This window comes from Oryzias melastigma, linkage group LG4, assembly GCF_002922805.2.
Source record: "Oryzias melastigma strain HK-1 linkage group LG4, ASM292280v2, whole genome shotgun sequence".
Lineage (NCBI taxonomy): Eukaryota > Metazoa > Chordata > Actinopteri > Beloniformes > Adrianichthyidae > Oryzias > Oryzias melastigma.
In genome coordinates this window covers 13,918,579-13,945,035 of record NC_050515.1, presented here as the reverse complement: position 1 = coordinate 13,945,035, position 26,457 = coordinate 13,918,579, and the positions used below count along the sequence as shown (strand labels likewise).

The following is a 26,457-nucleotide window of genomic DNA, read 5'->3' as shown; positions in this document are numbered from 1 at the left end:
ATTTAAGTTTCAGTGGGGTTGGGGGGGTTGTGAAGGAATCAGTGACTGCACCCTGTGGTGAGGTTTTAGTGACAGTAGACAGCAGGAGCAGCAGACACCCAACCTGTCGTCCAGATCAGTCTCCGGGGAGGCAGATAGATGTAGGAGCAGTGGCAGCATCACTCACAGCTTGGACATGTCCTGTCAGGAAGAAGACACCAACCTCGGGCTCTGCGGCTGAGTTTGGCAAGCGAGCGCAAGGGGAAGAGAGAGATGGCGAGGAGGGCCAGGTCTTAGTAGAAAGCCAGTCGATACCCAGGATTAGTGTCTGTAGTTGGCATAGCCTGGCCTGAGCTGAGAGAGAGGTAGCAGAAAGACAGGCGGCCAAAAAAGGAGCTGGCGTCCAGATCGGACCAGGTTAGTAGCCAAGAAGATGAGGAGATGGAGCGACAGAGCGAAGGAGACCTAGTGCTCTGTGGCTGGAGTGGCTCACCCATATGGTGCTCTGCTCTGTTCATGCTCCCTGTCTAAATCCATATGCCACTGGTGGATAGGTGCCCCCACCCCCAGCTCCGAGACCATGCAGACTGTCACTATCCCCACAGTCCCCCCCAACTCACAAGGGAGGTTTTGGGAGGTAAAGCCCTGAAGGCTTGTACCCCCCTCTTCCTACCTCTTAACCCCACGAAGCTGCTTAGCCCATTGTCACTACAATCTGCCACCATAGCCTTGGTGTTGCAAGTCCCCCCCCCCCCAAACCTTGCCTGCTTCCTTTCTTTCCTTTTCTCTCTCTGTCTTCCTCCATCCTTTCATCTCCGTTTGGCATCTCATAATCGATGAACTTATTAACTGCTAATTATTCAAGCTGTGGATCGGAGGTCCCTCCCTTCACGTTTAAAGAAGGGAGCATTTCTACTCTGTTCTGCCAAATGAAGTGGTTTACATGGCCCATTCATTAGGACTAAGTGCGTTTAGGCTACAGTGTTTGGGTTGTGAAGAGTATGTCAGATTGCTATCAGCAGCATTTAGCATTAATCCCCATTTTGTTCAGCCGGTTTGATAGCCTAACCCTCGGCCTCTTTGTGAAAAACCCAAGAGGGTTTCATACTGAAGTACACAATCTTGTTGGTTTAATCTCTGATGTGTCTGTATTTGTGTGTCTAAAAGTGTGTTTGTTCTGGTTTCTCAGGAGGTCCTTCAGACGATACCAAAGTTCTGCTTTCCCTTTGACGTGGAAAGGTGCGATTCCCTTCCCTTTCTTGTTTTGAGAAGTGCTGCTCACTCGAAAAAAATGTGCACAAGAACATTTAGTTGATAGTACTTTTTTACAATTTAAAGAACAATGAACATTATTTTATGGGTGATTAAAAATTCTCCTATAAACTCTAAAGTAGTGGATTTGTAATGGCTGTTGTCACTTGCTACTTTACTGGTTGATGAAGTGTAAAAAAATGTTTGTGACGAATCATAAAACAACTCCTTTACAATAATTCCAGCCGTCAAAGCAGAAAACTACAATTCTACATGAATGTTAGTGCTGATAATCACATTGATGACTATATTTCTACAAACGAGGTCAGCAGGTCATCTGTTTCCAAAGTTCCAAAATTAGTTGGCTTTCTTTACAACCTGGACATTAAATTGTTGTTATGAAGACTAAATGTAGCCCAGGAGCAACTTTGAATATCAATCACTATAAGCTAAACTATTGAAATGTTTTATGCAAATGTCCTAATGCAGCACATTAGGTGTAGCTGAAAATTTGCTTTTCACCTCTGATGGTCTATTTGAAAAAAAAAAAAAAATTCAGTCGAACCAATAAAAAGAAAGAACAAATTTTCCTTTACAACCCTTCAAAATAAATGCGGCACACAAGCATACCTGTCAACTCAAAAGCAGTGTTTGCAACCACACGAACTTGCCAACACAAGCAACACCTTTCCCAGAATCCCATGCGGTATTTTGTTTTTTACCTGTTTTTAACAAACGTGTTAAGCAGAGGCCTTCAGCAGAAGAGTGCACAGCTCAGGAAAACCTTTGGGCATACTATTTATAGAAGGAGAAAAAAAGTAATGTCTAGCTATGTTAGAGATTATAATGAGATTATAATATTTTCATGCTAATTTATGAACATTCACAGGCATCTGTTCTTTATTGTACTAAAGACTTAACTGACAAGCATCGTATTTTGTGTCAGAAATCCCCTTAAACAGCAATGACGTTTTAAAATGATCCTAAAACAGTAACAAACTAGTTTACTTGGATTATGACCAATTTTTAGAATGATTTGCAGTCATTTGGTTAGTTTTTTGGTCATATTGAGTTAAGTCGTTTTCAGAACAACTTTGACAATTCCTGCAATTTGAGTCACTGAAGGCTTCACATTTTTTTTATTGTTGCCACCAAAATAGATTTGTTTATAGCATTATATGATCATAAACGTTCATGCAGAAAAAATCGGCAGGCATCTTTTTAATTGTCAAGATTTGCATCCCTGGTTTTTCAGCCACTTTCTGCAGACAAAACAGAAACAACAAAATTGCATTCTTTTACATTTTTGCTTGTAAAAAATCTTTATTACCCTATTTTCAGTCAACAAGATTGTGTGGCCCAGCAAAATGTGGATATTTCAAAATCTGGCCCAACTACACTGAATATCTGTGACTGTGGAAGTCAGAAACATGGTGGAGTTGCTGTTTTACTGAAGCTGAACTGCTGCCATCTAGTGGTAGAGTCAAGAGCTGAGCTTCACGTGATATTATAGAAAAGCTTAAAATAATTATCAGTTTCCAACATTGATTGAAGAGTCAAAAGGACAATGTTGTTTGCAGTTTGTATGATTAAACTGATCTAAAATTTGGATTTTTGAAAATATAGATTTTTATAAAACTACTTCTTAGTATATTTTATTGATATTAAATCCATGTGTCAGTTTGAGGTGGCTAATGTATCCATTTTTCCTTCTGGGATAGGGTTTCCCAGAACCAAGTGGGACAGAATTTTACCTTTGTGCTCACGGATATTGACAGCAAGCAGAGGTTTGGTTTCTGTCGACTCACTCAAGGCTGCCGGGTCTGCATATGTCTTCTCAGGTAACACACTTTTTCCACTTTTTCTGTAAAATATGATTTGATTTCAATTAAAAAAATATTCAAGCACTTAGTAAAATAGATTTACTCAATCATTCATTTCCACATGCCAAAATAGAGATAATTTTGGCAAATGGAATTTTATTTACAGCAATAAACGTTTCTCTTCAAGTCTCCTAATTAACAGAAAAGATAAAAAAAAAAGACTTCCACAAACTACTATATCAAATTAATTGTTTCTACTTTTTTAAAAAAATATTCAGCAATAAAACAAAAAAACATTAATTTTATATTATAAATATGTATTTTATAAGCGCTGCATTTGATTGTCTTATGAGGGGAAGATGTTTTTGAAAATAGCTGATCTTACACAGATTTCTGACCCAGCCTCTTCATTTATTTTTTGCTCTTTACACAGGTCTGCACTAAGCCAAAATTACAAATTCATGTTCTCATCTGCCCACACAAATATGTAACTAAAGTATATTTTTACCCAAATGTTAAACAGCTTGTCAGGCTTTATAGGTGGCTCTCTTTTACAACTATCAGCACTCTTTAATATGTGAAATATTTTTTTCTTCACATAGTTAAGCTCCATCACAATCTATTGCACGTGTTTTTATATGTAATTACTCGATTTAAAAAGAAGCATTCTTGTGAAACTCTCATGGGACACACTTTAACAAAAACTAAGAAAGTCCAAAATGAATGAATTTTTAATTAATGTAGTGAGCAGTTTTACAAACAACAAGCTGGAAAAAGAGCACAAAGCCTTTCCTTGTTCTCTGTTAGTGAACCAGCGCTCCTGTCAGGGCTGCTCGCCTCTGTGTGTGTGTTTGTGCGAGTGTGTGGCTGTTGATGGACAGTCGTGGGTTTGTCGCTGCCTGCATGAGCTGCTGTGAAGCTCGGTGCCCCACACACACGCACACACACACACACACCACCCACCCTTCCCGGCCAGCTTCCATGGCCTTTGTTTTTCTTTTCTCTCCCTCTTCGTCTCATGCTCTCTGTCTCTCCCTCCGTCTCTTCCTCTCTTTTCTCCTCGTTATTCGGCTACTGCCACAGAGCGACAGCAAAGACGCTTGGCCCATAATTATGCATGAAGCTTCACTGCCAATTAGCAGAGGCTCCCCTGTCCCTCTCGCTGAGTTAGACATGCTAATTCATTTGACATATGATGTATAAAATTCATTATGCATTCTGAGTAGTTTGCATGACTTGCTTCATTTATAATAATATAATGTATAGATTTTTTTTTGGTTAATTGAAATTTGTTTTGTGCTCCCTAGTTATGTTTTCCTCTCCTGAATTTTTTTTCTATGTTGGCAAAATATAAATGAATACATTCAAAAACATAAAAAGTCTATTTTAAAAATGTAAGAAATGTAAGAAATGCATACATGTATTTCTCCCATTCAAGTTTATTATTAATTGTAAAGGTTTGTAAAAAAAACAACTTTTTATTTCTTTGGCACCAGAGAAAAATCAATAAAAATTTCATGTTAAAAGTCCAGTGTAAATTTTCACGACTGTCCAGTTAAAATGTAAAATAAAATAGCCAGGCTGCCCAGTTACTGTTTGTTTAAGTGTTTCCTCTGAATATAAAATAAAAGTCATTACAACAGTTTGTGATTGCTGAAGTGCCTGGATCATAAAATTGTCACCTCTGCTTACAGGAGGAAGTGGCTTAATGAGTGGGACAGCTTTATGTGGACAGGTCTTTGTGGTCTCATGAGGAAAAGGCCTCGTTCAGTCACACACTCCAAAATACAAAAAATAAAAATGAATTACTTCTTTTGTTTTATTCTTACCACATCATCTTACAATTTTTCTCTAAAAAGGCATACATTGTTGTGTGACCTTTTTTAATTATTTGTTGGGTTAAAAAAAAAAAAAAAAAAAAAAGGTCGGTTTTGGGTTCCAGTTGATACTTTCTACATTTTAAGGAATTGTGCGACTGCTCGCATGCTAGAAGACACTTCCTTCCCTGTACTTAACCCCTGACCCCAGAAAGTAAATGTGTCACGCAATCTTCCACAAAGTGTACGCTGACTTACGATTACAAACGCCTTTACATTAATAAAGATTTAAGACTCATTCGAGGAGTATCAATAAAAGTGCCTAAACTTCCATAGTTTGTGGCAGCTTAAGAGAGCTGCAACATAAACTTTCAGGATTCTGTGGGTTTTATTTTATTATGGTTATTTACAGAGCTTGTAAAAGCAAAAAATAGAAATCCAGCCATGACAGTCCTGGTCCGGTTGGATGTGCTCGACTGTTAGGTGGTCTGCGGCTGTGAGTGGATCGCTTGATTCTTTGAGTGCATGGCACTTTGAGAAGACGTGTGTTTAAAACGGTTGGAGAAGACTGCGGGGCCCCCACGCACTGAGCACACCAGTGATAGATGCCGTTCTCTCGTATCGGAGGATTTGCGAAGCACAAACAGATCTGAGCAATGAACTGTGACGAGTAGGAGTATCTAACTAAGCTTTCCAAACTTTAGTTTTGCATGAACAGAGCGGAGCAGGAGTGGGGAGAAGAAGTACAAAACCGAAGGTTTAGTTCACAGGGTTGCATTAGAAAGGAATATTTCAGGTGGATGTTGATAACTTGCAGTTGTTTGGCTTTAGCCAGTGATCATGGGTTTTCCTCTAAAACAGGATTTACTGCCCCTCACTGTAGGAGTGTGAGGCTTGACGGCTGCTTTGACAGCAAAAGCCTTATTTACATCCCCCTTAACAGTGAAAAATGAAGAATTAAAGTCTAGAAGTCTTTTAAACACAAGTCAGAGTGAAGGCAGATAATACCTTTTTTTTTATCAGCATAAAGCAAGCGACCTTCTATGCAGATGTGGTATTTTGTTTGACGTGGCAGAAATAGGTCTTCAGGTTGATATCCGGTCAGCGTGGAAATTAACATAAGCGCGTTTGATTTAGCCTCTCCTGCAAGTGTGACCTGATTGTGGGAAGTCTTCATGCAGATGTCAAAATATTGGCATGTTAAGAGCCTGATTGTTTCAGACTAATGGTCACTCAGCTTCTCTGATTGGCGCGCATGGCTGCACTTTTCTGGGAGCCCGGCCTGTCATTGGCCTCTCGCGGATTTAGTGATATGAAAATTTGCATTCGGCTCCCTTCATTGTTTTTCTTGTTGTCTGTTAATTCCAGTCTGCAGAGCAGCCAGTGACCCATGTTCTAGGAACACCTCTGTCTCCAGCCAACTGTCCGGGCAGGAGTACGGGCTCTCAGACTCAAAACTTTACTCTTAAATTTAATGTGATGTAGATAAAAAATAATTAGTGATTTTTAGTAGAAAGGTTGTCCTTTTGATTTACTTCATTCTCCTTACTGACACAGATGAATTTTATTATCAGTGAGGGAAAAAAAAACACTTTTGATTGACTGTCTCATTTGGACAGTAATGTAAATTTTAATCCCTTACATCAAGGCGAGTTAATGAAGCATTAATGGGAGTCTCTTGTTTATTTAATCTCTCTGCTAAGACATGCAGAATCATTACACATACACTGTTCAAAACTGCATGTTAAAAACCCCAAACTAAATAAAAATTCAATGAGACGATAGGATACCATGTTTTTATTATTTGATTGCATAACATTACATGAACTGAGCCCTTCCAGCTTTTATGCCAAAGAAAATGTTGGCCATCTTCCACCTCCAAAGCGAGCCGTCTTGGCCAAGAAAATGTCAACTTTGTAAAGAAAGCCATGCTGCAGATGCTTTTAGCTTATGGTGGGTGTATTCACTGATTAGCTTTAACAGAAACGCTACAGTATAAATTATTGCTAAGCTTCTTAATGAATTTATTTATTTTACTTTAATTACACGAGGCAAGGATTTCTTAAAAGTATGTGAAGGGCATGTAAAGCAGCAGAGAGAGGGGCAGGAGGAGGAGGTTGAGCTGCTTTTTTTGTTCAATCAGTGCATCTGGGAGCAGCATGCTTGTAAAATCATATTAGACCTTTGCATCACATAAAAGCAATGTTATTTTCTTTCATTTAAAGAATCTAAAATCTCTTTTCTGTTCTTTTATTTTGGGCTTGAAGAACCCAAACATGAAAATGAAAGAAGGGGGTCAGAATAAGGACAAGACAGCACTCACTTTCCCTCAATTATACAATGACTCTGAGCTTTAGAAAAGGTGCAGCACTGAACAGAAGCCATCGCGGTTGCCCTCTATGTATTTGATCTTTAAGAAAGAGGTGAAATTATTTATAGATGTTTGGAGGCAGAGATGCTAACGCACAATCAAGTTTTCTGGAGACCAAATCCCTCCACACTTGTATTTTAAATAAATAACACACTGATCTGCTTTGATTTGGTACACCCGCTTTATTATGGATGATGATGAAATGAATGAAAGCTTCTCCATGTATAACCAATTAATACATCTTCTCTGACTCTTGCAGTTATCTACCGTGGTTTGAAATCTACTACAAGCTGCTAAATACTCTGGCAGACTATTTAACAAAACACCAGGTAATTTTTCATCTTATTTTACCGTTGCATGTGTCTAGAGATGAGTGCATTTGCTGTACCTCGAAAGAGGAAAAAAAAAAGCCCAAACCCCAGCCCGTTTATTTCCTTTGAGTCTGTTTTGTGGTGGGATATTTCCTTCTGCTTGTTGCCTTTTTGTGTGCGAGTTTTGTTCACCGTCTTGGGCTCGACTCGGTTCCTCTTGTTAGCTGCAACAATGTTGACATTTCACAGACCAAATGCTGATCTGACACTGGAAGTTATTCCTGATGATTTAGTGGAAAACAAATCGTTAAGAGAAAACCCACACGCCATACACAGCATGCACACAAATGCTTGTACTTCTCCCCTGACTATTCCCTGCATTGTACCAGCAAAGGGAGGGGAACTGTAAAATATGCAACAAACTGGGGAGATGTGCAGCGTCTAGTGCATAGGGTGTAGGTGATGTTCCACTGTTTAGATTGAAGAGAAGAGAAGGAGAGGAGGCAGACACAGCCAGGGAGAGATGCACAGAGCTCTGGGACCACTTTTCAATTGTCATGTAGTCCCTGCTTCTCCCAGCATCCTCGGGGAACAGTGATCAGGACAAAGTGTCGGACTAAAATAGACAGTCCTATTACATAAACAATCAGCGCACATGCACGCAGTTCTGCAACACAGAGGGGAAGTCAGTGGAATAATCCGATGTGGGATTAAAAAAAGAAAGACAAATGGAGGAGTTTGTGAAGAGAGGCTGCTCCACATTCTGGGTAACTGAAATGTTTGTGTGCATGATTTGGTTTCTATTTACCCCACTGTCCGTTCCAGGCGAGAGGGAGATGTTGACAGACGAGGGAAGACAGAAGAGCGATGAGGGTTTAAGGAGAAGGGTAAATGAACTGTTTCCCCAGGCCGTGTTGCTGACCATGCGTGTGAGCATTGAGCCTCTCATGACAGGAGGCTGTTCGATTGCACACACCCTAACACCCCTCCCTCTTAGCCCTCCTCGCCTTAACTGTGTATTGCCGCCCATTGCCTCCATTTCTCTGGCGCACACGCTTTTCCTTCCTCACAGAAGCATCGGCTTTTGGCCAGAACAAAAACAAACTTCCTTGAGAAGGGCGTTAGAAAGGACAAGCATTGAACTTCCATGTTTCCAGTTGTTCAAGCACGCTATCAAATCAGTGTTTTTATAGCCACGCAACCCGACGATGTAAATAGCAGACACGTCAAAGATCTCATAAACGCTCTGAAGGCCCGCTTCCGACGGCTTCTGAAAGCCCCTGTCTTTGGAGTGGGGGGACCCCCTGTTAATTAAAGACAGCCCGCTCCCGGCCGTAAATCAGCGCTGCTGGATAATAAGCGTCTGCAGCCCTACACTCAGCCATCTTTTAACCTCTCCATTTCTCGTTAAACATATGTCAGTCGGATGTTGTGGAGCCCCTTCAGGCCTCGCTGCAGGATTGCCCTCTGGTCCGCCGCAGCGCCTGTCCCCACACAGCGCTGCAGATTGACACATTACTTGTGCCATCAGCAAAAACAAGTAAATAATCTTAACTTGTGTTTTTTCTTCTCCCCTCTTTTTGTTTGTTTTTGTCCCTTAGGAGAATGACTTGAATGACATGCTGAATTCTCTGTATGAGCTGCCTGTGCCAAAGCCTTTCACGCCCGTCAACCTGAGTGTGGTAGGTACACGTCTGATTTCCCTCCATAGAAGACACACGACAGCTAAAATGGAGATTAAAAAAGTGGAAAGAGGGGACAGGTACTGCAGCAGAGTGTTGCATCAGAGTAGGTGGTAACTGTTGGCTGAAGTAGTTAAAAGTAAGATGAGAGACACCGAAGACATAATGTATAATAGAAAGAGCGGAGACAAAAAGGGGAAGCATAATGAGAGCTCAAATGAAGTTGACACAAGGAAGAAGAGACAAGACGAAGATGGCATTAAAATGAAGGGAAACTGAGCAGACAGGCAGGAAGAGGAAGACGCCGACAAAGTGCAGAGGAGGAGAGAATAAATGAGGCAATGGCGGTGGAGATGCCGAGTGCAGATCAGGAGGAGGTTAAGATACATCAGGTGGGAACAAAAAGGACTCACGCAGCTCAGGACTCGTACTGTGTTTGGAAACAAGGAGTGGCGCTAACAGGTTTTTGTGCGACAAACTCAACTGGTCACGCTGGAACTTGAAGGGTTCTCGTCACGTCTCCTGCTTATCAAAAGCTGAAATGGCCTAACGAGCCCTCGGAGCGAGCTTGCGTTTGAGTTAACTCTGACACAATCCCCCTTGAACGCTCCCAACTCCGACATTAAACAATCGCTTCCATAAGCCCGGCCTGTTTAAGCTGAGAGTAAAGGTTTTCAGGAAGTCTGCTAAGCTCATAATCAGTTTTTAACCCGCTAAGACTCCACACTGTACGGATTTCAACAGTATTTCAGTGTTAGCCTTCATCCTCGAGGATCATCACTCGCCTGTTTTTTTTGACCAATTAACTGTTGGTCGTCTTTGCAGCAAAGGTCTCCGAAGAATTCCCACCTAATTACAAGAATGAGCTTAGTGGGGGGAAAAAAATGAGAGGAAAACAGGGAAATCAATAAATGCCTTGTAAAGGTCTGCAAGGTTAATTCCTTGTGATTTATTTTTCCTTGTGCCAGTTTTTACATCTGCTGTGTACTGTGTGTGAATAAAGTTTTTTATTTCAATCTCAACACTTTATTGAAAAAGCAGCCCCAGAGAACAGAGGTGATCGCTTCATCTTGTATCCAGAGAAGCCACTAGTTTGATATTTAATTGATGAGGCAGAATTATTCCCTTAAAGTGTTTTTTTTCCCTTTATCATGGCTGCCAAGAAGAAGGATCATTGTCCCCTTTCATGTGTGAACCCTGTTTTGCTCTTTCTCCCTGTCTTATTGTGCAAGAATGAGCGGTTGTATATTGCCACTGGGCAAGTACTGAGAGATCAGCGAAGCAAGGAGCCGGTGAGTGGAGGGGAATGAGTGAGCGGCAGAGACGGGTGGAGGGAATGAGGCTACTGTGAAAAATGAAGCTGCTTCTCTACTAATCGCATGGGAGACGCAGATTTCCAATTTGGCCAAATAATCTTCACCATCTTCTTAAATATAACACAAACAAACTATCCTGGGCCTTGGTGTATGTTTCTTCTCCTCTGGAAAACAATCAAACTTTGTAAATGATTAATGCCCTTCCACTCTGCTATATTCTCTCTTTGAATATCAAAAGTTTTTTTTTTTTCTTCCCTTCTCTTTATGTTTAAAGCAAAGGCAATTGTGCTCAAAAAATCTCCTTGAAGCTTTTCCAGTTAACCCACTTTTGGTGTTTTTGTATAAACAAGTCTTCGAAAGAACAAGAAAAAAAAAGAAATTCAGATAAGCAAGCAAACAGCCAATGAAAGCCCAAGTTGTCTTGAGAAGCATGGCTTGTGATTATCACAATGATAGGAGTTTGTAGTCCAACTGGGGAACATTATTTAGCTCACATAGCACATGAAAAAAGCACAACAAAGCACGCGCTATTCTGCAGCTGCTTTGTGTTGGTTTGAATGGTTGTCCTCATTCTCAGAGGTATTTCCCAAATCCCTGATCTTTTAGTACAGTTTATTTATCCAAAACTACACTTGTTAGATAAATTATTCTATTGCAAGCCCTTGTTTTTGTCACCTGTGTTTGAGCTTCTTTATAGCAAACCCTAGAAGGCTTCAAAATCAGATGACTTTCCAGTAATACCACCATAGGCTGATATTTAAGAAATTTAAATAAAATACTGTTGTTGTTACCTCTTTGTGTTGATATTTGAATTTATTAGCTGTTGTTTTTCACCCCCATGGTGTGCAGTTGTTCATGCTTCACTGAAACCACAAACCTCATGTTAGTGTTTCTTTAAATAAATAAAAAACAGTTACATATAAAAACTATATTTATACTCATTACCAAGTAGTGTACGTTACAGTCAATTTTTGCCTTGTGAACTTTTAAAAATCTTTTGATATTTTTTCTCATTTTGCATCAAACTAAACACTTTGCTTTGTTTGCTTCTTTAAAGTGACGTTGGCTCAGGAAAGTACGGTGGCCCTGAAGTGCAAATCACATCAACAAATGCAAACACATTAAATATAGGAGAATAAAAATAATAATAATTAAAAAAACACTACATTTTAGAAATCAAAATGAAAAAAAAAATCCAGAAATTGAAATTAAATGTTAAAAAACTAAACAAATAAACTGGAAAGGTAGGTATTATGGGGCATGGCTAATGGGAGGATTACGTTTGAGTTCCCATAAAGAGGGAAAGCAGAAATGTTTTCCCAAACAATGGTAATGAGTTAATGAACAATCACCAAACTTTTGTCAAATCTTCAAGACATATTTTTTGTTGGAAGATTTGCTGTTCCAAAGAACTTCCAGTTGAAAAGTGAACCAAATTCAGTCAATAATGTCCCATAACATCCTTCTTTTTCCAGTTTCTTATTTGTTTCATTTTTAAGATTTAATTTTATTTCTGAAAATTACTTTTCTTTTTCAATTAATTATTATTATCATTTTTTTACATTTTGGTTTCTGGAATTTCGTTTTAATTTGTAAAGTTTTATGTTGTATTTATTTATTTATTGTTGTGATCTTTGACTTATTTGTTGATGTGTTTTTTACTTCCTGGCCCCCGTAGGAAAGTATGCAAAAATCCACTAAACATCATGTAGAGAAAACTGATAATGGTGAGGGCCAAGCAGAAGTTAAAGCGCCAAAAAATTGTACATTTTGATTCAAGAAAAAAACAGTCCAAGGTCCTGGTGTTGTTTATCTTAGAGCATTTTTCTACAATTCCCAAAAAAATCTACCTAAGCTTCGTCTAAAACGATGACCCCCCCAATACCACTGGGAATAAAGCAAGTTTACTCATGGTAATTGTTTAGTGCATTTTATCCCTTTTTTTCACTGAAACCAAAGGAAACGAGCTTGCCTGTCTTTTATTGCCTTTTTATCCTCATTCAGCAGAATTCCACATATTCAAAAGTGACATTTTAGGTTTATACACATCAGCTTTTGAGCTTATGTACGAGTGTCTAGAAATTTATAGTCCTTTTCCGACTGATAAACAACATATTTTAAACCCAGAGGTTTATTTATTTAGGAGATAAAAAGGTTTTGACTTCAACAGCACATTTGAATCTGTGTAGTCCCATGAGGGTTGCATGAATTCACATGTGCAGGCTGTTTTCTTATTAGCTGTAGGTTTCAAATGCTGCTCGACTCTCATAACTCTCTAACTTTCTTATGCTGTCGTGACTTCTGCGTTGGACGGAACCCAATGAACAAAAGACAAATCATTCATAGCAAATATAAATGATGTGATAAAGACCCACTCCAATGAAAATTGTCTATTTTTTGTGTTTCTAACATGCTTTTGCTGCATTTTTTCATGTTGGTTAGTAAAATAAAGATTGTTATCATAATAATAAGTATTTATTTATTTATTAAAATTCTTGTGAATAAGGAGAAGAAGAAAAAAATGCAGTTTGAAGATGCTGACAGCGGTAATGTAGGTGCTACAGTCGGCGGGGCATAAGCTCCCTGCTTGAAAGAAGATTGTGGACAGCATTGAAATTGCAAAAAAGCTACATTTACGCCAATGTTTAAGCTAACTTTGGGAATGTTAGCTTAAACATTGGAAATGTTAGCTTTATATTGGCACTTCCTAGTCTTGTTATGACTTCCTGCCATTGACATGTATTATTTTATTAGACAAAGCGAGGTGTTGACGTCACCCTTAGAAAATGCTTTACCTCCGGCCCTCGCAAAATCAGGCCAGAGCCTCCTCAGTCACTTCCTGATATAGTCTGCGGCTATTTTGTAAACCGTCGACAGGGATTGGTCCAAGACGTCTGAGTCTCGTTCTTAGAAGAAACCACTGCCACTCTGCAGAAACTATGTCCAAGAAAACAACAGTTTTTTTTTTTAATTTTTGGCTTAAAACGGCATAACCGTAGTTAAAAGACCACTAAGAATGCTTTTACAATAGATCAAAAGATGGTTGAAGTGGGACTTTAAAGGAAACCCAAATGGTGTGCTCAGCTAACATTTTACTAAATGCTTTTGGCTTTTTATATTAATCTCAGCACTGAAGTCTTTGTAAATGTGTTCCTGTGAATGCTCCTCTCAGTAAATATAAATTGCAAACCACAACATTTGGTTACAACTAAGCAAATGCAGGTGTTCCAAGGATGCAGTGTGCATTTGTGTGCTGCAGACACAATAGTTTGTTCCTCATGGTGGGTTGTCTACCTCCAAACAGCACCTCTCTCAGGCCCCTTTGATCTGAACACTGAACCTGCCCTGCTTTCCCAAAGTGAGACAGGCAGCTCTATGATCCTCTAAACAACTTGTGTGTGAGCGCAGATCTGTGTGGATGCGCACACGTGCACGCATACTTTAGTCCGTGTGTTGGTACTCCGCAAACCTTTTTAATGCTTAAATAAAGACTCAGTTTTTCACCGGAGACATCACCCCAGTGTGTGTCTATGGGGAGCTGAACTGCTATTGAGCTTTCTCTATTCTGCAGCCCTGATAAAAGCATTGCCACAGTTCAGACACCAGCTCAGCAATTCATATAGACAGAGCTGAAGATGAGCCATAAATCATAGAACAAAGTGAACGGCCTCTTTCTCCCCTCTTTCCCTCATTCTCTGCTGTGTGAGTGCTATGCCTCACTTGTGACCTTCCCTCTTCTTTCTCCTCCATGTTTGTGTTGTTGCAGCACTCCTACTTCATCGCCCCGGATATCAATGGACTGCCAACTATCCCTGAGAGTGTAAGTGTTCATGGAAAGGCAAAGAATTGGAGACTGAGGCAGATAAAGAATGATCCCTCCCTTATAGAGACAACTGTGCCTCTAATCGTTTTTAATCTTCCACACATGTCACTGTTTGAAATTATTACATCATCCTCTTGTTTCTGATTTAGCTCCTGCAGTGCTGCTGCTTTTAATGTTGAAGTTCAATGATTAGCTTAGAGGGTTTAATCTAAGCGCTCGTTCTTTGTTGATTTCTGTTGTTAAATGTGAGCGATATGAATATCAATTATTAATCTTAGATTATTTCGATAAATCAAATTTGCTTTCTGGTTAATGGAAAATACGTACTTTGATTGCTTTTCTCCTTTAAAAAAAAGGATAATAATTTCTGTAGATATGGAAGTCTACTTGAACCAGAACTCTGTGTCTCTCTTTGGAACACTCTGGCACTCATGCTGTCGGTAACATTGACATTTTGCTGTAAGCAAGCTGTGCTTGGACAGTTTGTTATATACCTGAATATCTCTGTTCCTGTCTGTCTGCAGAGGAATCTGACAGAGTACTTTGTGGCTGTGGACATCAACAACATGCTCCAACTCTATGCCAGTATGCTCCATGAGCGGCGCATCATCATTACCTCAAGCAAGCTCAGCACTGTGAGTCCATTTCCTTCAAGTCCTTGTCTCGGCTGCAGACGCTCTGTGCAGTAGATCTGCCAGGACACAGTTGAAAAAGTTTGTTTTATTCTGATGCTAAACGAAGAGTCAGTAGTAATCAGTAATCCAAACACCTTTGATTTTCTCCTCAAGTCTTTTTAAAAAGGGGTTTCTGTTGGTTGATATTGATATTAACTACATGCTGAAAACTCAGAAAATTGTATTTTTTTGTTCCTCAGACTGGATATTGTCAAATCACTTTTTACTAAAACTGCTGTAGCTTCTGTGTCAAAGTATTTTTCTCTGTAAGACCTCAAAACTGGTTTGGACTGTGTGTGAGGCAGATGCTTATTCACTGTCAGCAAATCTTTTCATAAATCATGCGAGTTTGTCTCACAATGATGTGATGTAGTCCTGGAGAAAGTTCAAGGACGTTGCATTGAGTACTAAGAGAAATCTTTGGGGCTTTAAAATAGAAGGAATTAAAATTAGTATTTTATTTTATGGATATATTTTTATTTTTGGAAATATTTTTAACTTAAACCCTTGCTACAGAGCCCCTAAAGGGACATCAAAATAAAAAATAGAAACTGAAGTAAAAAAAAAACTTTTTTTTTTTTCAAAAATTGAAGTAAAAAAATAATTTGGGTTAGTAACACAATCATGAATAAAAACAGGAATATTATTCCAGAATAAATCAACTTAAACCTTTAATACATTTTAATATTTTAATCTCCATATATTACCAGCGCAAGATAACATCAGGCCATTAATAACAATAAAATAAAATGATCTGGCGGGCTGGTTATAATTACCCCAGGCCTTGACTTTGACAAGTGCTCTAGGGGCCACCAGTTACTAACCAGAAAATTTTTAAAATTTTGATGTCCCTTTAAGGGCCCCATACCTTACAAACCATTACTTTTGATTTTCATTTTTATTAAAAAAAAATATAGAAAAAAAGGTTTTATACCTAAAATTATTCCTAAAGTCCCACTCCAACCATCTTTTGATCTATTGTAAAATCATTCCTTGTGGTCTTTTCATTATGATAGCTTTTTTTTGGTAGGTAAAATAAAAAACTGATGACGTTTTCAAGGAGCTTTGCAGAGCAGCTGTAGCTCATCAGAATTTTGTCCCTGAGTTGTGGGTGGGACTGTTGACACGGAAGTAACTACAATGATATCCCATTGCTTACACATTAGCTATGTTTCTTTACACATGAATCTATCATACACAAATATTTATCAAAATTCTAGTAATGTTTAAAAAAAAAACAGAATTTCACAATTACACTGTTTAAATCATAATGAGGCCAATAAACACAAACGTATTTAATTTGAAAAAAAAAATGTTTCCATTGCAGTTTTGCAAAATATATAAATGACGATACACCTGAAAACCACCTCCTCCAAGGACAAAGACTTTTTCTTTAAATAAATGCAAGTTCTTTTGAAATATATGCATTCCCATTAGGCAGATTTATTATTGCAAATCTATTATTGCAAATTCAATTTGTGCAATTTCATAGTCAATGGAAAACGGCGTCGAAAAAATTGGCGAGCAATATCAGAGCTGACCAGCTGTACAGTTTTGAACCAGGTGGTAGATCAGATGAGAAATGAAGACGTTAACTGATCTAATTGTCTGCATGTGGATACATCAGAATTATGGCGGAACAGGGAAACTTTGACTCGCCCATGGCCGTTGCTGCGTCACAAAACTGAGGTTTTAGAAACTGCGTTTTTTTTGTCGGCTCCTGATCCATCAAGATTTGAATAAAGAAATTAAAATCTTCAATTATTTCATATATGTTCTCCATCATGATAAAAATGCTACAAGAAGATGTTAAAAACATGATTTTCATCAAAGTGGGAGTAAAAGTTCTGGTCTATGTTTAGCCTAAAAGAGTGAGTCCTCTTACAAATAGATCATCTGTGGTTGATATTTCATTTATTCCGACGAGTTGTAACAATCTGTGAAATCCTGTCTAAAGATGTATGACATGGTCCTGTGTTTATGTGACTGCAGCGTATTAATGTCCAAAAAGCTCTCAATTATCCCTTATTACATGTCCAAGCTCTCCCAAAGGATTTAAACCCACTTTTGCCTGTCTGCTCGTATAAAGGAGGAAATCTTTGTGTGTCTTTCTCCCCCTTTTCCCTCCCTCTGCTCCTCATTCCATCCTCTTCTCCGTTATCTTTGCGGCGGATGAGGCAGAACTGAATGTTTATGACAGATGAGATGGGAGAGGGAAGTGATGTCATGCGAGTTCTTTCTGTATCTGCGGTGTAGCTGCTCCTGCCGTCCTATCAACAAGTCTGCTGAACACTTAACAGCCAGGGGCTTGTTGTGGTGTTGGCTGCAGGAGGGGAGCAGTTCCCAAGGTCTCCCGCAGGAGCTATAATCAGGAGGAGCTGAAAAGATTACTCTTCCCTCTGAGGATTGCACCTGTCTCCCCTCAGCTCCTCAGACCGGCAGCTCTGAGGGTTTACACAGCAGACTGTGCTGTGACACAAGCAGTACATGATGTAAATGATCAGACTCCGAGGTCAGGGTGTTTTTCTTCTTAGCTGGTAGAGGTGGATAGAGGTGATTTTTGACTGTGATTTACAGTTTTCTGGCGCTCCAAGACAAATCGTGCCTTGTTTTTACAACAAATATATGCCGACAGGATATTTTAGGAGCCTCTATTCCAGACCTTTACCTTTGTGAGCCTTTTATCCTGTGCAATTCTTCATTCAGTCATCTATCCATCTATCTTCCTCATGGAGACCTGTTTTGTTTTGGTTCCTTTGCGATATATGCCAGACGCTACAAAGGTATTTTCACATCCCCACAGGGATTACTTGCAGACCCAGTGTTATTACAGCTCCTCTGATGTGTTATTTTTGCTGTTGAGGCAGATTGACCTCTTAAGTTCGAGTGAAAATGGCTGCCATAATTCTTGCAGCCAGCTGAGTGTAAATACGGACTCATTAGCCACACCACGGTCATGTGATCAAACACCTTAAAGAAATAAAGTTGTGTAATTGATGTCAAAGTTTGTCTGAGTGTTTGCCAAAGTGGGTGTGAGCACTTTCTGGATGGACAGGTAGTATTTCTGTAATTCTTGGTCTTGTTAGTATCACACGGCTATTTTTCGCCGTCCCTGCGTGTGCAGATTTATGTATTCCACCTGTGATGGAGGCTCCAGTGAAGCCCGCACGCCGGCTGCGTCTCGCAAGCGGACGGAAGCAGAGAAATAAATCATGACCTCGCAACAATGCGTCGGTTGACTTATGGCTGTTTTGTGACCGAGGTGAACGGTACCGCTGCTTCTTAAAAAGCCGGTTGGCGGTGGTGCCGGGGTGGGAGCCGCTCAAGCGTGCAGCCTTGTCATAGGCCCGTATAATAGGGTTGTATCGGCCCTTCTTCTAACTAGTCAGTTGGGAGGACCCTCACCACCCCCTGTGTCTTTCATCTGCCGAGGCCCCCCAGCTCTTAAGACCAGCCTCAGCCCTGCCTATAGCCCCAGCTCTCACAGCCTGGCCCCAGCGCTGGCTGACAGCAGCCCTCTCATCAGGCTGTCAGGGCCTATGCTAACAAGGAGCTATCCATCCACCGTGCCCTAGAGTGCCAGCTGTCTCTCTGTTTCCAGCTTTTTCGTCTGTTGTTCCTCTCCTCTCTTTCCTCGGCTTCTCTCTGCCTGTCTCATTTCTCTCCATCTTAGTTATTCTTTCTCTATGACATGTTATTTTCCGACCATCAATCTCTCACTCTCTAGTTACACCTCTCTTTCTTTCGGAGTTTGCCTTCCTCTTCCCGGGATTCTTAATGCATCTCTCTGTTGTGGGGCATCTGCAGAACATCAGGACATCATCCTTCTCCCCCTCCTCCCTCAACCCATCCTCTTGCTTGTCCTCAGCAGACTTAACTCTTCCTCGTGCCATGTTTCCTAAGGTGCCAGTTGTGTTGCTGGAGCCATGTGTTCACACAGAGGGTGTTTGTGCGTTTCTTTTTTTTTTCTTTACAGGAATCAGGCTGCATGTACCGCCTGCAACCACAGGTGTTTGTACCTTATGCTTTCTGCCGGAGACTGAGTTGTTGTGTTGGGCTGCGTAGGAGGCCAGGTGTTAGTTGTTACCTGCATTGTCCTGCGTGGCCTCTGCTGGTGCCACCTACCTGTTTGTGGCACAACTGCATGTAATCAGGCCTGACACCAACGTTTGGCAACAGAGAAAGCAGCAGAGCGTGGGTAATTGGTGACTTAGACAGCATGTGGAAGAGAAGGGGCCGGTGACAACACAGCATTAAAGTAACAGGATAAATGAGGATGATGTAGCAGCGGACAGCAGGAGGAGAGCAGGAAAACAAAGTGATGAAAACTTTGAAGAAAAAAGTCTGGCTGAAAGAAGAATTTGGAAAATGAGTGTGTGGAGAACAAAAGTCAACTTGTAAGCCAAGAAGTGTTCAGTAAGAACACTTGTTAGGGTCACATATTGTAGATGTATTGCAAAAAAATGATAGTTTTGAGTGTTATAATAAGCCAAGAAATGCCCCCGTCTTTAAACATTACGGCGACTTGATATGACTTCCATTCAGCTTTAGTTTATTCCACAATAAAACACTCACAGAACATGACAATTTAATGACTTGGATGTTTTTCTGTAGGAATGTCAAAGCTTTTCTTTTTGGTTATCGGCTGTTTAGTGTACTCAAATGTAGTGGGAATTAATGGTGATCAGTTTGATACTTGTTGAGACTCTTGGGGCTGCTACTTCAAGTCCCAATCATTTACCTGTGGTGCTATTGTGACTCAGTCTGGTCATGGTTGAAACATCATTGGGATCTAGCGCATAAAAACAGGAAGTCCTGTTAACAAGATTCAGTCAATTTCTGTAGCCAAAAATCAATGAAATCACCCTGTCAGTTTCTCTTCTGATTAAAGCCAACAGGTATTATGACATTAAATGTGTTAAATGACTAAGATGTCATTTTAGTAATTTAGGGTTTTTCTGTCGCATCAAGTATGAATTTATCCCTTTTTAAAAAAAAAAAAAGATTATTGTGCTCCTGGAGGAACTGAACTAAATTTGAAAAAAAAAATGGGATTAAAATGGAAGGTTTGTAGAAAAGTAAAAAAATAAAAATGCTTTTTACATTGTAGCTTTTGAAAAATGTAAATAAAATCAAAGCAAGTTTTAAAAGTTCTTTATATTTGAAAAAAACTATATGGTAATCTATTGTCTTTTTTTAACTGAGTTTTGTTAGAATTTGTCTTTTTGTGCACTTTACTTTTTAAAGGTACAAAAAGCAAAACGTTTGTCTTCTCAGTTCTAATAAAGATGGCTGATTTTTATTTTATTTTTTTTTCAAAATGATATGTTTTTAATGGAATGTGGATATGTGCAACATTGAAGGAGAATACCAGTTTGCATGTCAACGCTATAGTTGCTCTGAGACTTCCAGCTTCTGCGGGGTGCTCTTTTAATTCTTTGCAAAAGTCCAGCTGTAGAAGTTTTTGTTGCTTTTCTGGTGGTTGTGAATCTGAATATGAATATGAATACATGAAATGACCATTTTGTTCATTAGACTGTTTTCAAGAAACAAAAATGAAGTTGAAAAAAGATGTGCTGGTACACAAATATCGAGAGAAAACGTTACAAAAATTGCCTTTAAAAGTTGGTTAAACTGCTGAAAACAACTGGAAGTGTAAAAAGGCCTGAAGAAAAACTTTTGACATTTATATTACAGTTCATTTACTATTTAAATGACCATGTAAGCCAATTAATATTCAGGTTGTTAAAAAGATACATAGTGGTCTAGCATATTGGTGTAAGCTAAGTAGACAGCAAACAGCAGGCTGGTCTTGTTAAAAGGGTTGTTTGAGCTCAGCTTAATTTGAGTTCTACCTCTCTGAAATGTTTCGTTCCAGTTGTTTCTCCTCATTCTTCTTTCCTCTCTAACTTTTGTCTCTCTGTCTGTCTCTTTTCTCCCTGTCCTTCCTTTGGTCTCGCTGAATGTGTCTGGAAGAAACTGTGTTAGTGTGGGCACTTTGTATCTGAGCCACAGCACACTAAAAAGCTCTCAGGGCAGAACCAAAGACCTTGACTGCTTTTTGAAGCAGGCTGTCGCTGTATAATCGGTTAGCTTCTCTCAGAGGAGGAAGGGGTGGGGGGGCGACACACACACACACATGGTGTAAGAGTCAGGCAGCCCCTCATTACCGGGCAGAGCCTCGGTCCCTGAGGACTGGACCCAGCACCTAATCCTGTATTTGTTCTTGGGGACTGTATCTGTGATTCTCCATTGAATGGAATATTAAGCACCCAGGTCTTTTGTGGAGCGTGTAAGCCATTTGGCTCCACTCATCTATTATTTATCAGCCTGGCAAATATTTTATCAGCCTTAGCCTCTCATGACCCACTCACATGTGAACCCCCCCAAATGAAGAAAAAAATACTGGTATGATTTTCTTTTCATTAAATTTGTGTTCCGTCTTCTACTTTTTGCCTGGTTTGTTCTTAAACCTGCACAAGGACAAGAGGATTTGTATTAATCTAAATTATAGAAGCAAATATGCAAGGCATTCCTGTGTAGTTCCTTCCCTTCACATTACCTTATCTGCGGCCCACTGCTGTTTCATCTCTGTGGAGATAACAAATGAAAGAAAAGAGAAATCTAGATTTGCATTATAAATCATCATCTTAGTTTCGGACTCCCTTCTTAGGCAACTCCCCCGAGCTCAGTCACACAGCCTGAGAAAAAGAGAGCAGAGTATCCTGTTTTCACTTTCAACCTGGGAGTAAATCATGCCAGTTGGGGGGCTCACCTTGAGGCCTAGTGGAGATAATTGGAGTTGGTTAGCGAAGTGTTCTGTGCCATTACCTCCTGGTACCAGCGAATGGCTGGGGCTCGTCTCACACTCTCACAGGAGGAACACACAAGCCTCTTCATTGTGTGTGCGCATGCATCTACAGATTGGTGACCTCTCTTCATCAGGATTTAATGGCCCCCCACACCATCATCGCTTCACAGGAGGATATGATACTTCTGATAGTCACTTTTCCACTTTTCTCATTAATATTCATTGCATTGATTTATTTTCAGAATTAGCGAAAAAACAATTGTTTGCCAGAGAAATTAATCCTGACAGGAGCGTGGCACTGTTGTTTTATTTCAAGACAGCAGGAAGCAGAAATATGCATATGCAGATACACAGAGCAAGACACCAATTAAATGTTGATTAAGTCTTAAGTATTGTGGGAGTGTTTGTATGAGAGACAATAAGCAAAAAAAAATTTTTTTTTTTTTTCTGCTGATTTGAAAAATGAATGCAGTTAAAGAAGCAGGCAGGGAGGCAAACTAAAACACATGAGCACCACAGACATCCAGGCTTGAATTGAGGATGGACGGACAGGGGTGTGGTCCTCCTCCTCCTCCTCTCGCAGTGACCGTGCTCCTTCGCTTTTGGCCGGTCAGTTGCGACACAGTGTGTGTCAGCGAGCGGGAGGTCTCCCAGTAGTTGTTGGTGTGTGATAGTGTGTGTCCGCTTCACACATCGACTGTGAAGCTGCAGCGGTATAACAGTGGCTGCTGCTCCGGGGTCCCGGCGGTATTGGCCTAGCCCGCAGTCTCTCTTGGCTAACTCATGTTTCATTCTTTGGCAATTTGCCCTAATGAAGTCCCGCAGGAGCCCCTCAGACCTCTGTTCTCTTTCCATATTTAATCATGTTATTTTAATCTGGGGGATGAGCTAACGCCTCTGTCTCCTGCTCTGTCTGTGTGTCTGTGTGTGTGTGCGCTGCAGGTCATTACTACAGCAGGCTTTTTATGTGATTTGATGTCAATAGGGGGATGCGGGTTTTAAAACAATGCCAGACAATAGCTTTAATTCACTGTGTAATATTAGTTTAACAATGTCAAAAGCATCTTTGAAAAGCAGTGTCATCCACACATGATTGCCTCTCATTATTTGTTGAAAAAAAGAGGTTAATTATTCTTTTTTTGTCTCCATTAATTCCAAAGTGGTAGGAGTTATTTGAATTTCTATGGTTACTGTTGGGCCTGTTTTGGCCCTCTGTTGTCTGGTTGCACAAAAGTTCTCGTTTTAACACAGGAGAAAATATATGAACCCTTTGGAATGACTTTACTGAACACACAATTATGTTCAATAAAATCATGTAAAAATAAAGATCTGGCCCTCTGGGTAATCATATCCGGCCCTCCAGATCATTTTATTTTATTGTTAATAATATTTTCTTGCACTTATTTCTAATAATTTTGGCAAAATATATTTTTACGGCGACTGAAATATTTAAGGTTATTTGAGGTTTAAGTTGATTTATTCTTGAATATATTCATGTTTTAAAAGTTTTAAAAATTTAGTTTTAGTGTGTTCAATAAACGTTTATCCTGTACGACCTAATGTGGGTTTTGGATTTTGGCCCCTGTGCGATTAAGTTTGACACCCCTGTGCTAAAGTATGGGTGCCCAAAGTGGGGCCCGCAGGCCAAATTTGGCCCACCAAAGGTTATCTTTTGACCCACCAATTCGTAGCAAAAGAAAACTTAGAGTGTTTAGTTAATACCAGAATTTAATTGATTTGATGATTGTTTGTGTCTCCTCTGTGTTCCCACCAACAAAAGAAGTTCCTAAACTCCTTACATAGTTTGGTGTTTTCATTGGAAGAAAGTCTGTTTTAGATTGCTCTTGTTTTACAATAAAAAATGGCCAGTGAGGCCTTGCTGTTAAAGGTTTCAAGGACAAATATTAGTTACTTTTTATTCTTACTAATGTGTGTTACTTTAATGAATACAGAATCATAATAAATAAATTGAACCAGATTCTTTATTTTCTCTCTTTTTTTTTGTTTCATGACATCCAAAAAAAGATTAAATTTGCCCCGTGGACCCATTTAGAATTTGGCCCTTTGAGTGAAAAAGTTTGGGCCCCCCCGTCCTTAAGAGTTCACATACTTTCTCTTGCAACTGTAAATCTGTGTAAATTAGTTTCATATCAATGTTTTGGATGTTTTTCCGTAACCTTGCAATATATAAATGAGAGGAAACTTCTATCATGACCCATAACAAATGTAATTTTTTAGGTGTTTAAAGATGAATTTGTATTTTCCCTGTAATTTTAGGTGTGTGTGTGTTTTTTAATATAATGTTTTTAATAGTTTTTATTTTAAATGACAAAAGCATTTTTTCATTAAAAAAAGAATAAATAAAACCTTTTGGACACTTATTCTTCAAAAAAAAAATAGCACCATACTTACTGCTACTGTGTTACATACATTTTTATTGTATCATTTAAACATTTAATTATTTTCTTCCCAGTTGTGAAAAGGCAAAACCAACTTTGAGCATACATAGTTTTTTTTTCTTGCACTTTTTCTTTGTTTGAACTGTCCTGGTAAGTTTAGCTGACTTTGTGCTCTCTTGATCTCTGTAGTTAACAGCGTGTGTCCATGGTGCGGCTGCTTTGCTCTTTCCGATGTACTGGCAGCACATCTTCATTCCTGTGCTGCCTCCGCATCTTCTGGACTACTGCTGGTAAGGCCGAGCACCTCAAACAGACACAAAAATGTTTTATTTCTCCGGTCTGACAGTTTCTTACTTTTTCTGCGACTCTTTCATTACCCTTCTGCACACACACATATATATATATATATATATATATATCAGACATTTAAACAAACACCACGGCGATATGCAATAGTTACGCATCAAACTCTGCCACTAAAAGCTGCAGCCACACTTGTTCACACATTCTCCCACTCGTTCTGCATGTTCCCGCGCATACTCCTGCGGTGCGCCTCCTCGACATAATGAAAGGCCTGGATTACCTTGCTCTATATTTCATTCCAGTATTAGCAGCGCTCTCTCATCATGGCAGCTCTCTCAGGGGTTCATTACAACCCATCCAGCGCAAATCCAACAAATCTGAATGGACTTGATTGAGACTGAATGGAGAGCAGAAGTAAGAGCTCATCTACAAATCTGCTTGCATTCAGGTCAGATCAGTACATGTTTAATGTACATGTGGGGAAGTAGGTGCGTATAAAAGGAACTTTTTTTTTTCTTTTTTTTTTGGTTAAATCAAACAGCTACAGTACAGTGCTTACCACAAGGGACACATCAGCTTAAAGAAGCTATTCATCACCGGCACCGAAATGTGATTTCCAACCAAGACTCATCATTATCTTATTCAATAAGAGCCGTGTCCTCCATACACCAGTTGCAAAACTAAATCATATTACAAGCTCGGCGTGTGTTCGCCAATGCGTTTGTGAAAGTCGCTGCTGTACTAAACTAAAATGAAATTTATAAAAAGAGCGCAGCAGCTACAGCACAGAGCCCCGGGCCTGCTGTTTGTTTGTCTGTTACTGTAAGTTGATTACAGGCCTGTGGCTTCTGATTCAGTCTGTCTGGGAATACGCTGACCCTAAACCACCTGATTATTCCAGCCTTTGTCAACATTATAGACACGGTCCCTGTTAGCGCTGGTTTTGATGATGTTATAAAGGGCCCTGGCTGAGGAAATATGATGATCCAAGATTTCCAAGGCTGCCGATTTAGGAAAAAATACAAACAAATCTTGGGCAAAGTCGGTCTCTGAATCCATATTTCACACTTTTGATCACATTTTGCCCTTATTTCTTCTGAAAAGTTTTTTTTATATGTATGGAAACAAATCTTTCACAACAAAAGCCTAAATCCTAGCTGTCAGAAATAGTCGATTGAATAGATATTTTCTTAAAGAAAAAGATTTTTTTTTCTTTTCTTTTAAGAGATGGTTTGAGTATGCCCTGTTCCCACTCATTGGCGTCCACATTTCTACCTTGGAGCAACCACAGATCCACCTTTGGTATTTAAAATTACCCACTTGGCTTCAACCACAAGCAACAAGCTGTTCTCTTCAGACTGGAGCCCAGTTAACAACCTTCTTGTGTTGTTTAAAATCACATGTTCTGGGTGGAACGTTCTTGCTGAAACACACATTTTTTGTAGTAACAAAAAAAGTTTTTTTGCACAAAAAGGGTGTTAAATTATACAATGTCAATGTGTTGTTTCACTGTAGTTTCTATAATGTTGCCATCTCTCCTGTATGTAAATGAAAGTTTTTTAAGAGCTCGATGTTTAAATTTAATGTGTAATTGCCTAATAAAAAGGTATAGATTAAAATATATTAATTAATTACATACTTAGCATGGTGTTATTGCCATGATGTGATTTTGGTAATGTGTACAGACTTAATCTACTCTTTCTCTGTCCACAGTGCCCCCATGCCGTACTTTGTGGGAGTTCATCTTAGTCTGTTAGAGGTACGTTTACGTTTATTTATCTATACTTTTTGTTTATAAATGAAAAATGAATGTGGCGACTTAAATCCGATTAGTTTTTAGTATTTTTAGAGAAGCTAAATTTGTTCCTTTTACTTTATTTCTTTATAAAGTGAAAAA

General features: G+C 39.4%; 1 protein-coding gene across 4 annotated transcripts in view; it reads left to right on the top strand.

Moving 5' to 3' along the window:
* Positions 1-26,457, top strand: part of dennd1b (DENN/MADD domain containing 1B) — a 111,978-nt gene that overhangs the window by 45,760 nt on the left and 39,761 nt on the right. For 2 of the 4 annotated variants that reach the window (XM_024278748.2, XM_024278747.2), the window contains exons 4-12: positions 1,169-1,218; positions 2,952-3,071; positions 7,501-7,570; positions 9,154-9,234; positions 10,467-10,526; positions 14,317-14,370; positions 14,898-15,008; positions 24,447-24,547; positions 26,274-26,319. In XM_024278748.2, coding sequence (XP_024134516.1) covers positions 1,169-1,218; positions 2,952-3,071; positions 7,501-7,570; positions 9,154-9,234; positions 10,467-10,526; positions 14,317-14,370; positions 14,898-15,008; positions 24,447-24,547; positions 26,274-26,319 — 693 coding nt within the window. The remainder of the gene's footprint in view (positions 1-1,168; positions 1,219-2,951; positions 3,072-7,500; positions 7,571-9,153; positions 9,235-10,466; positions 10,527-14,316; positions 14,371-14,897; positions 15,009-24,446; positions 24,548-26,273; positions 26,320-26,457) is intronic. The other 2 variants (XM_024278750.2, XM_024278749.2) reach the window with 2 other exon arrangements.